Source organism: Meleagris gallopavo, chromosome 10, assembly GCF_000146605.3.
Source record: "Meleagris gallopavo isolate NT-WF06-2002-E0010 breed Aviagen turkey brand Nicholas breeding stock chromosome 10, Turkey_5.1, whole genome shotgun sequence".
Lineage (NCBI taxonomy): Eukaryota > Metazoa > Chordata > Aves > Galliformes > Phasianidae > Meleagris > Meleagris gallopavo.
Window position 1 is genome coordinate 15,589,557 of NC_015020.2, and position 13,456 is coordinate 15,603,012.

The following is a 13,456-nucleotide window of genomic DNA, read 5'->3' on the forward strand; positions in this document are numbered from 1 at the left end:
TTTTCTCAAGGCTAAACAGACCCAGTTCACTTAGCCTTTCTTCATAGGGGAGATGCTCCAGGCCCTTCACCATCTTTGTGGCCCTCCGCTGGACTCTTTCCGAGAGATCCCTGTCTTTTTTGTACTGGGGAGCCCAGAACTGGACACAGTACTCCAGATGAGGCCTTACCAGGGCAGAGTAGAGGGGGAGGATCACCTCCCTTGACCTGCTGGACACACTCTTTTTAATGCACCCCAGAATGCCATTGGCCTTTTTGGCCACGAGGGCACACTGCTGTTATATTTGCTTCTTAAAAGAAACCTGGAAAGGGAGTCTTTACTCAGGGAGTGTAGTGATAGGACAAGGGATAATGCTTTTAAATTAAAGAGGAGAGATTTAGATAAAATGTTAGGACCAAATTCTTCACTTTGAGCATGGTGAAGCACTGGCATATCCCAGATAAGCTGTGGATGCCCCCTCCCTGGAGTTGCTCAAGGCCAGGCTGGATGGGGCTGTAGGTGACCTGGGCAAGCGGGAGGTATCCCTGCCCAGGGTAGGGCTTAGAGCCAGGTAATCTTTAAGATCCCTTCCAACCCAAATCATTCTATAATTCTGTGGTGTTCTTTCTGACATGTGAATGCAGTATTTCTGGACATTTAGTGATATTTTTGTAGAACTGCTCCTGGGCACCACTAATTTCTAGCTTGCAAATTTGCTGCTTAATGATCTGGCATATAATGATTTCAGCTTTGAGAAAATAGTGCTTGTGAAAATTACTAATTCTGTGTCTTTGTTATGTAACTGATTTTGCTTATTAGGGACATCTTTCTGGTCTATTAAATCTGTCACTTTTTTGATGAATTTTGCTTCACCACTTTAGGTGTAACTGTAAGAGCACAGAGAATTATCTGTATTCTGAACAAGATAACTAACTATGTGTTAGTTTTTCCAGGAGCATCATCTTCCTAGTTGCTGCAGTGAGTGGTTGCTGATGGAGAAGCTGTGTTTGTCCCCCTAGGCTGAAGTTAGTATTGAAAACATCTGGAGCATGATGCAGCCTTGCTTTTTGCCTTCACATTCTTTTTAACTTGATAAGCTGCTGAAGCACAAGATAAACAGGCTAAAGAGAAGACTATAATCTTCCTGCTCTGACCCTGCAGACTGCACACATTTCTGCAGCCTTTTCTCTTTACGGTTGTGTAACTACACTTAGACCTCTTTTTGCCAAAATGGATAAGAAAGCAGGCTTCCTACCTTTCCCCTCAAGCACTTACCATTGGTAGTGCATCAAAAGCACTCAGCAGTAGGTAGAGATGAGTCTTAAAGAATACTCTAGAGTTTAGAAAGAATGTAGCCATTGTTATTTTTCCAAGTTTGCACTTCACTGCTTAACACGCGGACCTGCACATGTGTGATGTGGAGTTGCAGCAGCAGAAGATCCAAGTCCCTCGTACTGAAGAAACTAAAGCCTTTGCTACATGACATATGCTTCTCCCTGGTTATTCCTGGAAGTAACCCAGCGATGGGGAAGAGTGAAAGTGGAGCTCTCAACCTTTATGTCTTTCTTGGTGGATGTAATGAGGAAGTTTAACAGCTCCTCCATCTCCAGGATGCTGGCAGCAGTCATGCTAGGGGCTTGATGTTGCAGTCATGTGCAGTCATCCTTACACCAGCCGCTGCCAGCAGTCTCCAGTTGCTTGCCCTGTGGTGCAGGTGTTGTTTCCCTCCTCCCAGGCTAAGTTGTCCTCATGGGCTCAGCTGCCCAACACAGCAGTGTCATCCTCCCCTGGAGCAACAATCGCTCCCAGCCCTGTAGTTGAAACTAAAACCAGTCACCAAGTAAACATGCTGTTCAGCTTCTCAGTGGCAGAAATGCATGGAGTGGTTTTCATTTAACTTTTCCATGAATTACCCTACTCCAGCAGGAAGCTTGCTTTTTATTTGTACTGGGTTCTGCAGGTATGTGTGGGCTCTGGCATTGCCTTTGTCTGGAAGCACTGCTGTTACAAGCTGTTAGGTTACTGCCACACCTCGGGCGGGTTTGATAGCAGCTGGTGAGCTAATCGTTTCCATTTTGTTATGATTTTATACATCTCAGTTTTTCCCTTTATTTCTACATGGTGGTGAGGTTATGTAGCACAGCAGGAGGAAAGGAAAAGCCATCAGGCAGATTGGCTGCCTGCTTCGTTGCCTCCTGGCTGTTGCCTCCTGTTCCACCTCTCCTCAGTCGTGCTGTGGCAGTGGGTTCCACGCAGTCTCATGGCACAGCTCTGAGCAGGGAATGTGTCCCCAGAGTTGAAATGTGCTGGCACCCAACTCATCAGCAACATCACAACCACTGCAAAATGTGCCAGCGTGGATATGGAGACTCAGGCACCTGCTGCCTCAGGTACAGGTGGTGTGATTAGGAAGGTCATCACATTTGATTAGCCCTGTACAGTTTGGTTATGTTCTTTTTGAATCTGCTTCTCTTTTAAAGTAGCTCTTACTGAGTAATACCATAGCTTAAACCCTAATCTCTAATGTGTATTTAAAAGCCTGTAGGAAGATATTTCCCAAAGTAACTGTTCGCAAGACTGAGTGGTGGGATGTCAGTGAAGCTGCATCTCTTCCAATGTGCACAGAGAACAGAATTATATACGTGAAGGGAGATAGCTTTGTTCTCTCTAAGGAGCGTGGCTGGATAGGGGGCTGATACCTGAAAGAGCTTTTATTAAGTAGAATCCTTAAAAAGTTGCCCTTTACATAGCTCTTGTCTTGCTTTTCTTCATTTTTTCGATCTCTGTACATTTATAGCAAGCATGGTGGTTTCCCTTTGTTTAAAATCCATTAGTATTTTATGTTTGGAAAAGGCAAAGGTGTTTATACAGTAGGACAGTAGTAACTCAGTTGCAGACGTGTCAGAGAAATGTATTCCTTTCAAAAACATAACAACCCCTTTCCTGATTTCCCTGCGCTTTCAGTTGAACATGGTATTTAGCACTATTAAAGAATATGGCCACAGGATGCGAGAAAGTAGGTAAGAGCTTGTTTAGTGGGGAAAGGAGTGCCTGCTCATGCCCTGGAAGTGGCTTCCTTGCAGGATCACTGATATTGGCATTTTTTCAGTTATGATACAAAATGCAAAGGCGCATCTTGGGGGAATTCTGACCTCGTTGGGTCAGGCTTTCATCCTCTGCTGCCTGTCCAGGGTCCTGCGTTCAGGTTTGTGTCGGTGAAAGTCAGGTGGCAACTTCCTTTTTTCAAGTATGTAGAGATCTGTTATGGATAAATTCACCATTCTGGATGTTTTGTTGCCTGTATGTGCAATTAACCCTTGATTGTGGGAGCGGGCAGTGAGAGTGCTGGTGGCTGAGGCTGGTGGTGGCTTTGGGGAGTTGTATGAGGTTTCTACCTCATAAAAACGTGCAGTTACAGGGGGAATGTACCAACTACTGGGTTTTCTTATGTGCTCTTTGTTTCAGTGCTCACTCTTTACTCTCATTTCCTCTCAGTCACTGTAAGCCTCTGATGGGCAGTCTATGTAAGAGCAGCACGTATGAGGCCCTTCCACTGCCTCTGTCAGTCTGAGCTCAAAGAAGAGCAGCCGGAAATGGGTAATCACTTTTGCTTGCTACAGATTTTCCTCTGAAGTTGAAGAATTTGTTGAAGCTTGTCAGTATTGTATAACATCTCTAGAGGTTATTTTCAGGTTGAAGTGTCACTGTTTGCGCTCTGGTGGCCAATTCATTTAGTGGATGACTTCTAGTTTGCTTATTGGTACTGAGATATATTAATTTTGATTTCTCTGACTGGTTGGTATGTCTTCTAGGATTTGATTCCATTTTATGAGTATCAGCAAATTTCTGTATTCTTACTCAGATGTTGCTTTTATTTGTAGTCAGTAGGACATTACTGGAACTAGTTGAGAGAACGAACATGGTCAGAAGTTGCATTTTCTGCAGTTGTTTTTTGTCTAGATGCTTCAGGGCACACTTGCAAGATGCATTAGCATTGCTAAAATAAGACTGTCAAGTCAACTTCTCTAAAAGCATGAATGAAACCTTGTATTAGAGGGGGGGAAAAGCTCTGAGTTAGTATAACCTCTGCCTGTGGCCTCGTTATAAAATAACAAGGGATGTTTCTCAGTGAAAGGCCAGTTATTGAGTGAATATAAGGTGAACAAAAATGTTTTCTTTGCCTGTGAAGATGGTCGCTGTTCCTACACCTCAGCTGGCTACTGGGACTCCGCTTCTCCTCGCTGCCCATCCTTGGCATATGGCAGCACGGGCCTGGTAGCAACCGCTGAGTGTTCTCCGAGGCTCCCCAGCTGACAAACGAGATGGGACAGATCTTCCTGATGATGGTCCTCTGCCATTCGTGCAGCTGAAATCCTTGGATTGCAGGATGGCTCAGAGCTGGTTGGGAACAACTGTCACCAGGCCCGGCTGGGCCAGAACTGGGTGGGAGCTGCTTCTCAGCAGAGCAACATTACTTAATATAAATGGAAAGTTCTAAATCCTCTTCCCAGAAGGAGATGGATGTGCTTTTCAATGTTAGAAGTTACAGGATTTGGAGTCCTCTTGGCAAAACAATATGCTCAGAGCAAGATCAGAAGGTGGTAGCGGGCTTGCCAGTATTTTGGCAATTGTGAGGAATCTCAGCAAAATCTGTCTTAATGCAAAATAAACACTCTTAGAGGGTCTTTAGAAGAAGTCTTTTATATTTATTTTCTTTGTTAAAATTAAGATTCAGTGAAGATGGGAGGAAATGAATTGCTGAAATGAAAATGCAGACGAGACCCAAGCTGACTGGGTGCATGGGAGCCTCAGAGGCTGCTCCTCTGCAGAAAGCCTCAGTGGTATTTACTGCTGCACTCAGACTGTGAGCACCCCTTCAAGAGATTACACACACACACACAAAAAAAATCCTGCTTGAGGTATAATTATTTTTTACTTCATTAGTGTAGGTTTTCCTTTAAAAAGAGCTTTCTACCTTAAAATAAGCAGAGTATTATCCTTGCCAAAGATCTTTCAGCCTCCTTAGAATAGGGCATTTAGATGGCCTGGGACAAAGTAAGCATCATGAATGCTCGGTGTCAAGTCGTGAACAAACGGCACAGAAACAGTAGTACAGTACAGAGTGAAACCTGACAACTCTGTGTTAAAGGAAAGGAATGCTACTGTATGGTTTGATTGTGATCAACTTATCTTCAAGTGGGTTTATTAGCAATTTAATAGAATATTGGTTATTCAAGAGCCATAATAGCCCCAGCTGAAATGTCCCTTCTGCTCGGCTTTCCCATACCCTGTGGAATGAGCAGAATGTGACAGCCGAGCTTTCAACAAGCTTCATGAATTTTAAATACTTTTCAGCTGTGAAATGGGGCACATGGCGTGTGGTCAACAGTGGACAAGGAACTGGCAGCCAGTGTGGGTATTATGGGATATTGAGTGTCTGGGAGATAATGAATGCTTGGCTTATCCAGGTGCATTCTTGGCCCACTGTGCATGTCCAGGCAGAGTGGAAGATATTTCTCTGTGCAACCTTTAACAATTGATCATTTTGTAATTGTAAGCAGAAAGTATTTAGAACGTTACTTTCTCAGCATGCCAGCGTACGAGTTAAATTTCATGTCATCATCTTTTTTCCAGCAAAATCGTCACTGTTTTTTTGTGACAATGCATTCATGCTGCTTAAACTTTTCCACTAACCTGATTTTATGCCTATCTTAGTGAGTCTTTTTTTTTTCTAGTGACTTTAAATCTCCACCTTTTTAAGCATCCTTCTTTCACTGTTAACAATTTACTTCTGATTTAAATTATTTCTACTCGCTGTGGGTTGAAGTTTCAGCCTTTTTCTAGTAAATAAGCAGCTTGTTGGCTCCTGCCTTGTGGGAAGTGGTGTCTCTACATTTCAAAGTGTTCTAAGAGAAAGGGCAGAGACAGACATACTTTACTGCTGCACTTTACTCATGCACTTCAGTTCTGCTTAGCTGTGAAAGCGTGACATCAGGGGCATCCAATTTAGTTGTGTTTTTTACTGTATGTATAAATGTAACTACATTGAAGATGCTGCAGATTAACGGAGTGACAGTGACCAAGGGTAGAGCTCTTCCACAACGTGTTCCATCTCATATCTGCAGAAATTTGCTGGATTACTTTTGGTCATTTCACTTGCATTTTATATCTACATAAATCTATTTTCATGGCTGTCATGAAAAAGTGCTTAAGACAACCAGGTTCCAAGTTGTTTAATCAATGGATATACAGATGGTATAGATATATATCCAGGAACTTGGCTAATAGAATTTATATTGGAGAAATAAGAGAAAGTCACTCACCCTGTCCTGAGCTTGCGAGATGAACTCCTGATGGAGCAGATCTCCAGAGAGAGATCCTGCCCCACTGGCAGTCAGCTCTTAAATGGGTCTAGGAGAGGTGGAGCCAGGCTCCACCCCTTCCTGCAGCACAGGTGAATTGCCTTCACCTGTGCTCCCATGGCTGACTCATTGCTCGCCTCAGGTGATCAATCAAAGGTTCAGGCCGTGATTCAGCAGCCCCATACACAAGTGTAGTTTTTTTTATAAAGATTTGAAATCCTGTAATATCACTCATGAGAAATATCCATATTATTTATTTTTTCCTATTAAGTCATCCTGTTGCAGTTTCTTTGCCAGAGAGTAGGCATGAGATTAGAGATGCCTGCTGCATTGGTGCATGTGAATATATGTGCAAGCAGATGTGGCACCAGCACTTAGGCACCTGTGAGAGGAGATGGTCACAGGACCTCCTGAGATATGCCAGGCTGGAGCTCTCCTCCTGTGCTGCTGAAGAGCTGTCAGAGATGTGATGTTTGGATGGAACCCATAGGGGTGCTTCAGGAGCACCCCTATTCTATGTCATCCCATAACATGCTGCTGAGCAGCTGGCTGCTGCAGGTCTTCACATCCCCCCCTCCCTCCTGAAAGAGGAGGGGGCAACACAGAGGCCCTGCATGGGTAGAAAGGGGAATCACAGAATTGCAGGGGTTGGAAGGGACTTCTAGAGATCATAGAGTCCAGTCCCCCTCTAAAGCAGGTTCTCTACAGCAGGTCACACAGTTAGGTGTCCAGACGGGTCTTGAATATCTCCAAAAAAGGAGACTCCACAACCTCTCTGGGCAGCCTGTTCCAGTGCTCTATCACTGCCACTATAAATGAGTTCTTCCATATATTTATGTGGAACTTCCTATATTCTGTTTTCTGGCCATTGCTCCTTATCCCATCACTATACACCACTGAAAACAGTCTGAACTCATCCAATTGCCTCCCGGACTTCCAATCTTTATAAATATCAATCAGATCCCTCTCAGTCTTCTCTTTTCTCTAGGTTGAACATCCCCCAGATCTCTCAGCCTTTCCTCATGCAGGAGGTGCTTCAGGCCCTTTATCATCTTTGTTACCCTCCACTTTCTAGGAGATCCCTGAATCACTTGTCAAAGCAAACTGCAGTTCTTCAGCTGGCACAGGTGGTAACAGCAGGTACAGGGTGTCCTTACCATGTAGTGCTGGGGCCTGCTTGCTGGGACAGAGCTGATGTTACTTGTTGTATGGGGCTGCTGAATCATGGCCTGAACCTCTGATTGATCACCTGAGGCGAGCAATGAGTCAGCCATGGGCGCACAGGTGAAGGCAATTCACCTGTGCTGCAGGAAAGGGTGAGCCTGGCTCCACCTCTCCTAGACCCATTTAAGAGCTGACTGCCAGCGGGGAAGGATCTCTTCTGGAGATCTGCTCTACTGGAGTCTATTTTGCAAACCCAGGATAGGGTGAGTGTCTTTCTTTTGCTACTCCAATATAATAATTACATCAGCCAAGCTCCTGGATATACTATGCCATCTGTATATTCATTGACTGTACACTGCTATACCATAACATTGGTATATTCATTAATTGTACACTTGTCCTGTGTTTTAGTGCTTTTATGGTTTGATCTGCTTGGAGGAGCAGTGCTGGAACATCATCTTGTTCCTGTGCTTCCCAGCTAACATTTCAAGAGCCAGGGCCATTTCTGGTGTTAGCAAAGAAGGGGCCAAAGCTGGAAGCAGGATTTGGAAACTCTTTCATAACCCACATCCCACTGATTTCTGAGATCAGTATACACTAGGATGTATATCTCACTTACTTAAAGTGAGAAAACCACCAGTGGTGGGTTTCTCTTTTCAAAAAACCTCAAAACTATTACGGTGCTGCTTTATTTTCTTTATTTTCTGCAAGCCCAGAATGACAGTGCTTATCATCAGCAGGAGACATACTTCTCTCATCTCCCAGCTGAGCAGATGCAGACAGGCTAGGATCTGGATCATGACCAACACTGGTATCTGGTTTTGCAGAGCGAAGTCTCCCCTTCCCTGGCCCCAGATTTGTCCATCTCTATTTATATTCCTCACTCAGAGACTTGCTGAAAAATGCTTTATATATTGACAGTGGCACTTCATGAACTCAGAACTAATGGCTCCCGAAATAGTCACCTCAGAGATATCAAAATCTAACTTTTGAATATATTGAGTCTGACATTTGCTTGGTGTAGCTATAAATGATAGTTTAAAAGACAATGAAGTGGAGCCTGAAACCCAATAATTGTAATTTACCCTGCCAGAGAAAATGGTGGTGGATGTAAAATTTCAGGAGACAGTGAAGTAGTGTTTCTTGGGCTGTGAGGCCTTTTAGTGCAAGCTGTGGTCTCCAGAGAACCAAGCTGTTAGCACTTAAAGCTGAACTCTGCTATTTTAGAAACCTAATTTAATAAGTAGTTCACTGGATGATCTGCAGCCCTTGAATCTCTCTGCATCATTTCATTTGAAACAGATCTGTAGACATCTTCCCCCTTTCACCAAAAGCTCAGAGGCTCAGAGACAAAGGCAGATGGGTAATTGCAGTTGTTAAAGAATACTTCCTTTGTACCCCACACATCTTCTGCCCACATCCAGCTGTGCCCCTGCACTCAGTGGTATTTTGGAGCCTTAGGGAAGCCATGCCTATGGCCCAGTACCCAGCCCAGGTGTTAACCAGGCAGCTTTCCTGCTGGGGTGCTCTTGCTTTGTAGCTCAGTGCTGGGTTCAGGCCCCTCTTGCAAAGTCATTTCCTTGTCTCCACCATCCTTTGAAAAGATCGTTTCCTTCTTATTGTCAGTAGCATGAATCTCATAATGTGGTTAGTGCACAGAATACCAGTAAATAATTAAGGAAACAGCCTTCATTTAGAGTGCATCAAATACTAATATAGAGAAGGAAAAATCCCGGCACATCAGTTACAATAATTGGTGGAACCAGCAGTCTGGAGAGTAATGAGCTCCATTTGTAAAGCACGAGGAAATTAGATTCTTATAAATGTCAAATGCAGTTATTGTCCTCTTTCCTTGAAACAGAACTGAGCTGGCTGAAGTCCATTGTCTCTCCATCAGCTTTGTTATGGATTAGACACATCCCGTCTCACACCAGGAATGTGCTTATTAGAAAAAATATCACTACACAAAGCATACAAGCTTTAACACTCAACTGATGTACTAATGGGTACATTTACAATAAAACCCAATATTGTGTTACAAACCTTAAGCTGACCTGAGATAATATGATACAGAAATCTTAAATGATACAGATGAGTGTTTTCTTTGTGTGCTGCAACTCTGACTACCTGGGGTTTTATTTTTCAAATAAAGGAGATAGAGTAAGGGAAGGTGACTTTTCTTCTTTTCTGCTTTGGGAAGAAAAAAAAAAAGGAAAATGCAAAGTCTTCCTCATTGTGAATATGCTTGTAGTCAGTTCATTTCTAAATACTGAAAGTATTTTACTGTTGTCTCCTGGGTAGTGTAGCTTCACAGAGAACTTTGTCCATCCACCTTTTTCACTTTTCTCCTGGGGGGGAAAAAAAAACAAGAGGTGGTTGGTTGTTCAAAATCAAAGCTAACTCTATGACTTTTTCTTTCTTTTCTTATAAAATTGCACCAATATGCCTTAAGGGTCCATGCTTCATAAAAACTGGTATCGCTTGTTTTGGGAGAATGAAATGCAAGGAGGATAGATCAAACCTGTTCCCTGCCTCCCTATTTTTAACTTTAGGGTAGCAAGTACTTGTCCCTCATTAGCCAGAGATGGCATCTTAATGCTTTCTCTGGGTAAAAGCTGTGTTAAAAGTGACACAATCCTTCCTGATTTGGGAGTGCTCTCACGAAGGCTTAAGGATGAAGCCATGCTCTCAATTCCCTTTTGTAGTAATGAGATACAAACAAGCAGCTTGTGTGGACTTCAGTAGCTATCAACCCAGTCACTCAGTGATGCGGTATGCTCAGTCTCCAAGATAGTCATGTGTCTTTGATTGCTAACATTTACCTTGAACATCTTCATGGAAGAACCTATGCAAGGCTGCAGTATTGCTCTAAAAATGTCATGGTAGGGATGATGCCAATTTGTGCAGGCGACCCAGCTGTATGCAAAGGCAGTTTTGTTTTCATGTTTCCAGAATTCTATATTTACAAATTCTCTTTTCCCGGCAGTCTTTTCAATAATGTCATTTATATGGCAGTCATTTTTTTTTAATTTAAATTTAACTTTCAGAAGTTAAAATGAGCACAACTGTTGGAGAAAATCATCTTGAGCATCATATGTATGTATATTTTCAAAACCTGGAACAATCACAGAGCAAATGAAAGTTTTCTGTGATTCTGGACAACTTTTTAGATGAGATAACTTTCCTTAATGTCTGTGCTGCAGCTGCATCAACCTCTGCAAATTAAATAAGGAAACAATTCAAGGCATCTCTGACGTAGCCTGATGGTTAAATTGTAATCAGCATCTGGTAATTAAAACGTATGGCTGGAACAACAAACCCCCAGTCAGCATTTACCTTCCATTATCCTCATCTGCTGGGTGCTTTGCTCAATTGATTCTGCAAGATAGGGGCTGCTAACGGTTTATGGCTGAGTGCTGTGTGCCCAGGGAGCATCAGGCACCTTTGTGTGCAGCACCTGCCTGGAGATTTGCTCCAGCCCTGCTGACTGTACTGTCTGGGTTACTTCTTAGGGCAGCACGAGTGTTTCACATTGTTGCAATGCTGTGGTCTGTAGGTGCCTCAGACAGATGACTGAAGGCCTGGTAAAGACAGATGTGGCTGTGCGTGTTCCACAACCACCTATAGTAGTGGGTGGTGGAGAGAATGAAGCAGTCTTTCCTTTTTGTTTGTGTTGGTAACCAGGAATAGCCAAGGCATGTTGTCACTTGTTCTGCAGGGCAACACGTGGTGGTGGCCTGTGGCAGGAGGCTGAAATGTCTCCTGTGTCCTCTGAGTGCTGGGGAGACTGCGTAGTCTGCATGCAGGCAGTGGGCAGTGGCCAGGGCAGCCTCTGGCTTGGCAGCCACTGGGAGCTTTCTCTTGTGGTCTTCTGCTATCAGAAGAAGAAATCTTGCTGGTGTCAGAGAGTACACGTGGTTCTGCCTTCAGTGCAACTCATCAGCATTCTACAGGTGACCCAGGGACCTGCCTTCATCCTGCTCAACCTCAGGCAGTCCTGGGTTTGCCTATAGAGCAGCTGTGAAATATGAATGGGGTAAAGAGTCAGCTTCAGAGAGCAAATTAAATCCAAGGTAAGATGGTGTCTCCGGTGCATTCCTTACCTCCTGACAGCAGCTTGCAAAGCAGTAAACAACTGCACAGACAACACACTGAAGTGAAATACACGCAAAGAATGCAAGAAATAGAAAGTCTTGAAGTTCTCTGGTGTGGTAGCTCCAGGATACAGAGAGAACTGGCACTCAGTAGAGCTGGAAAACTACAAAGAAAATGAATATTTACTGACCTCAGTTTCTTTCACTGGCTGAAGGGGGAGACCTACAGTAGAGCTTCTGCCTTTGTGGCTGATGGAGCTGTGTCTTGTGCCTGAGTGCGGCAGAAGGAGAGAACATCACTTCTCTGGCAGAGCTCTTTCCTGCTCAAATCTAAGGGACAAGCATTTGCAAGAGAGAGCATTGCTATGCAGGAGAGAACTGGAGTTAACATAAATTTTTGACCCATCCTCCTTGTCCACTGGATGTGGTTTCTCTGCAAAGGTGACAGCCCAACCCTGGCTGCTTGGCACCCCATTCAGGAGGCCTGGGAGCTGTGGTGGGTGAGGGATGAGGGGCTCTGCTGTCAAGCTGGCTATTGGTTTTTTAAATAACTTTGTTTTTTTTACTAAAGATACATATTTCATGTAGGTTATTTTAAGTTTTTCAATGATACAAGCAAAATGTGCTCTAAACGTTTTCTTGAACAGGTTGAAGCCATGAAGAAAGTACTAGAAAGTCTTAACCTCAACATGGTAGAGATGGTAGATGAAAATGCAACCTTGGATGGTGGAGACGTCTTATTTACAGGTACAGTGTAGTAAATTTGCTGTTTAAATATTCTGTCTGCCTAGAAGACAGCATGTTATCTATTGTCTGCATAATAAAGTGTTGTTCGTATGGCTTGTTAAATCAGTTGTTTGCTAAATGTCACGTAGGTAGCGGAGAGATTAATTTTCAGTGCAGCCCTCAGTGTCCTGTCTAATGCCTGAATAAATGAAGCAGCGGTACACACAGTACAAAGAACGGTACTGTGCATACAAATTTTATTTTAGCTTGTAAAGTGCCAATAAGAAACATGCTTTCAATAGTCAGCTGCCTGCAGTTGTTTCATATTTCTTATTACGAGCAGCTATGCTCACGCAGACTCGTTTTCAGGAATTGTGAAGCTTGATGCAGGCAGTTATCACTGGTTCAGTGAATCAAATACAAAAAATGTTTTTTTTTTAGTTTTAGTTTATGGAGAAAGCGGCAGAGTTGTCTGCCAGATGTCATGTGCTAGACAACTCTTATGCATGGTTGACTTCAAGGGTGAAGATACTGACAGTGTTTTTTATGTCATTAAACCCATTAGGCGTTTTCTCACATCAGCTGCATGTATGCTTGCTCCCACCTGTGCCGAATGAACCTGTTCGTTCTGATCAGCATCACAGCAGGCTGGCTGCTTGTCTTAGGTCACAGGGGGACAGGGGGGGTCCCAGAAGTGGCAGGCCGAGGAGGAAAGTTTTCCTAATGTGGTGCAGGTCCTGTGCCAGCCCATTTCGCGTGGAGTCAGAGTGCCTGCAGAGCTGCTTGGAGGCCAGAAGAGACCTCAGAGGAAAGGGGAAGCACCCATCAGAGCTGTGCTAATCCAGCCCAGCTGTTCTCCTGCATGACTCCATGAGCACTGCGTTAGGAGGGGAAGCTATTCGTGTTTCCAGCAAAACGTGTTGTGTGGAAGAAGATAATTGCTTTACATTATCAGCTTGGGATTGCAGGTTGCGTACTCCTGAACTGAGTTTTATTGTTCATCTTAAGAAGGGAAATATAAGAAATTACATCCATTAGCAGTTGCCTCAGATTGTCTCTAAAGTTGGCCTGGTTTTGAAATCGCTTTTGTTTGATTGGTTTTGAAAGTGGTTTGTTTGACTGGAGCTGCTA

The 13,456-nt window shown here is 43.7% G+C and overlaps 1 protein-coding gene across 1 annotated transcript in view; it reads left to right on the forward strand.

Annotated features, from left to right (window-relative positions):
• DDAH1 (dimethylarginine dimethylaminohydrolase 1) overlaps positions 1 to 13,456 on the forward strand; it is a 49,328-nt gene that overhangs the window by 20,273 nt on the left and 15,599 nt on the right. Inside the window, exons 2-3 of the mRNA XM_010715962.3 lie at positions 7,737 to 7,768; positions 12,247 to 12,346. Coding sequence (XP_010714264.2) covers positions 7,737 to 7,768; positions 12,247 to 12,346 — 132 coding nt within the window. The remainder of the gene's footprint in view (positions 1 to 7,736; positions 7,769 to 12,246; positions 12,347 to 13,456) is intronic.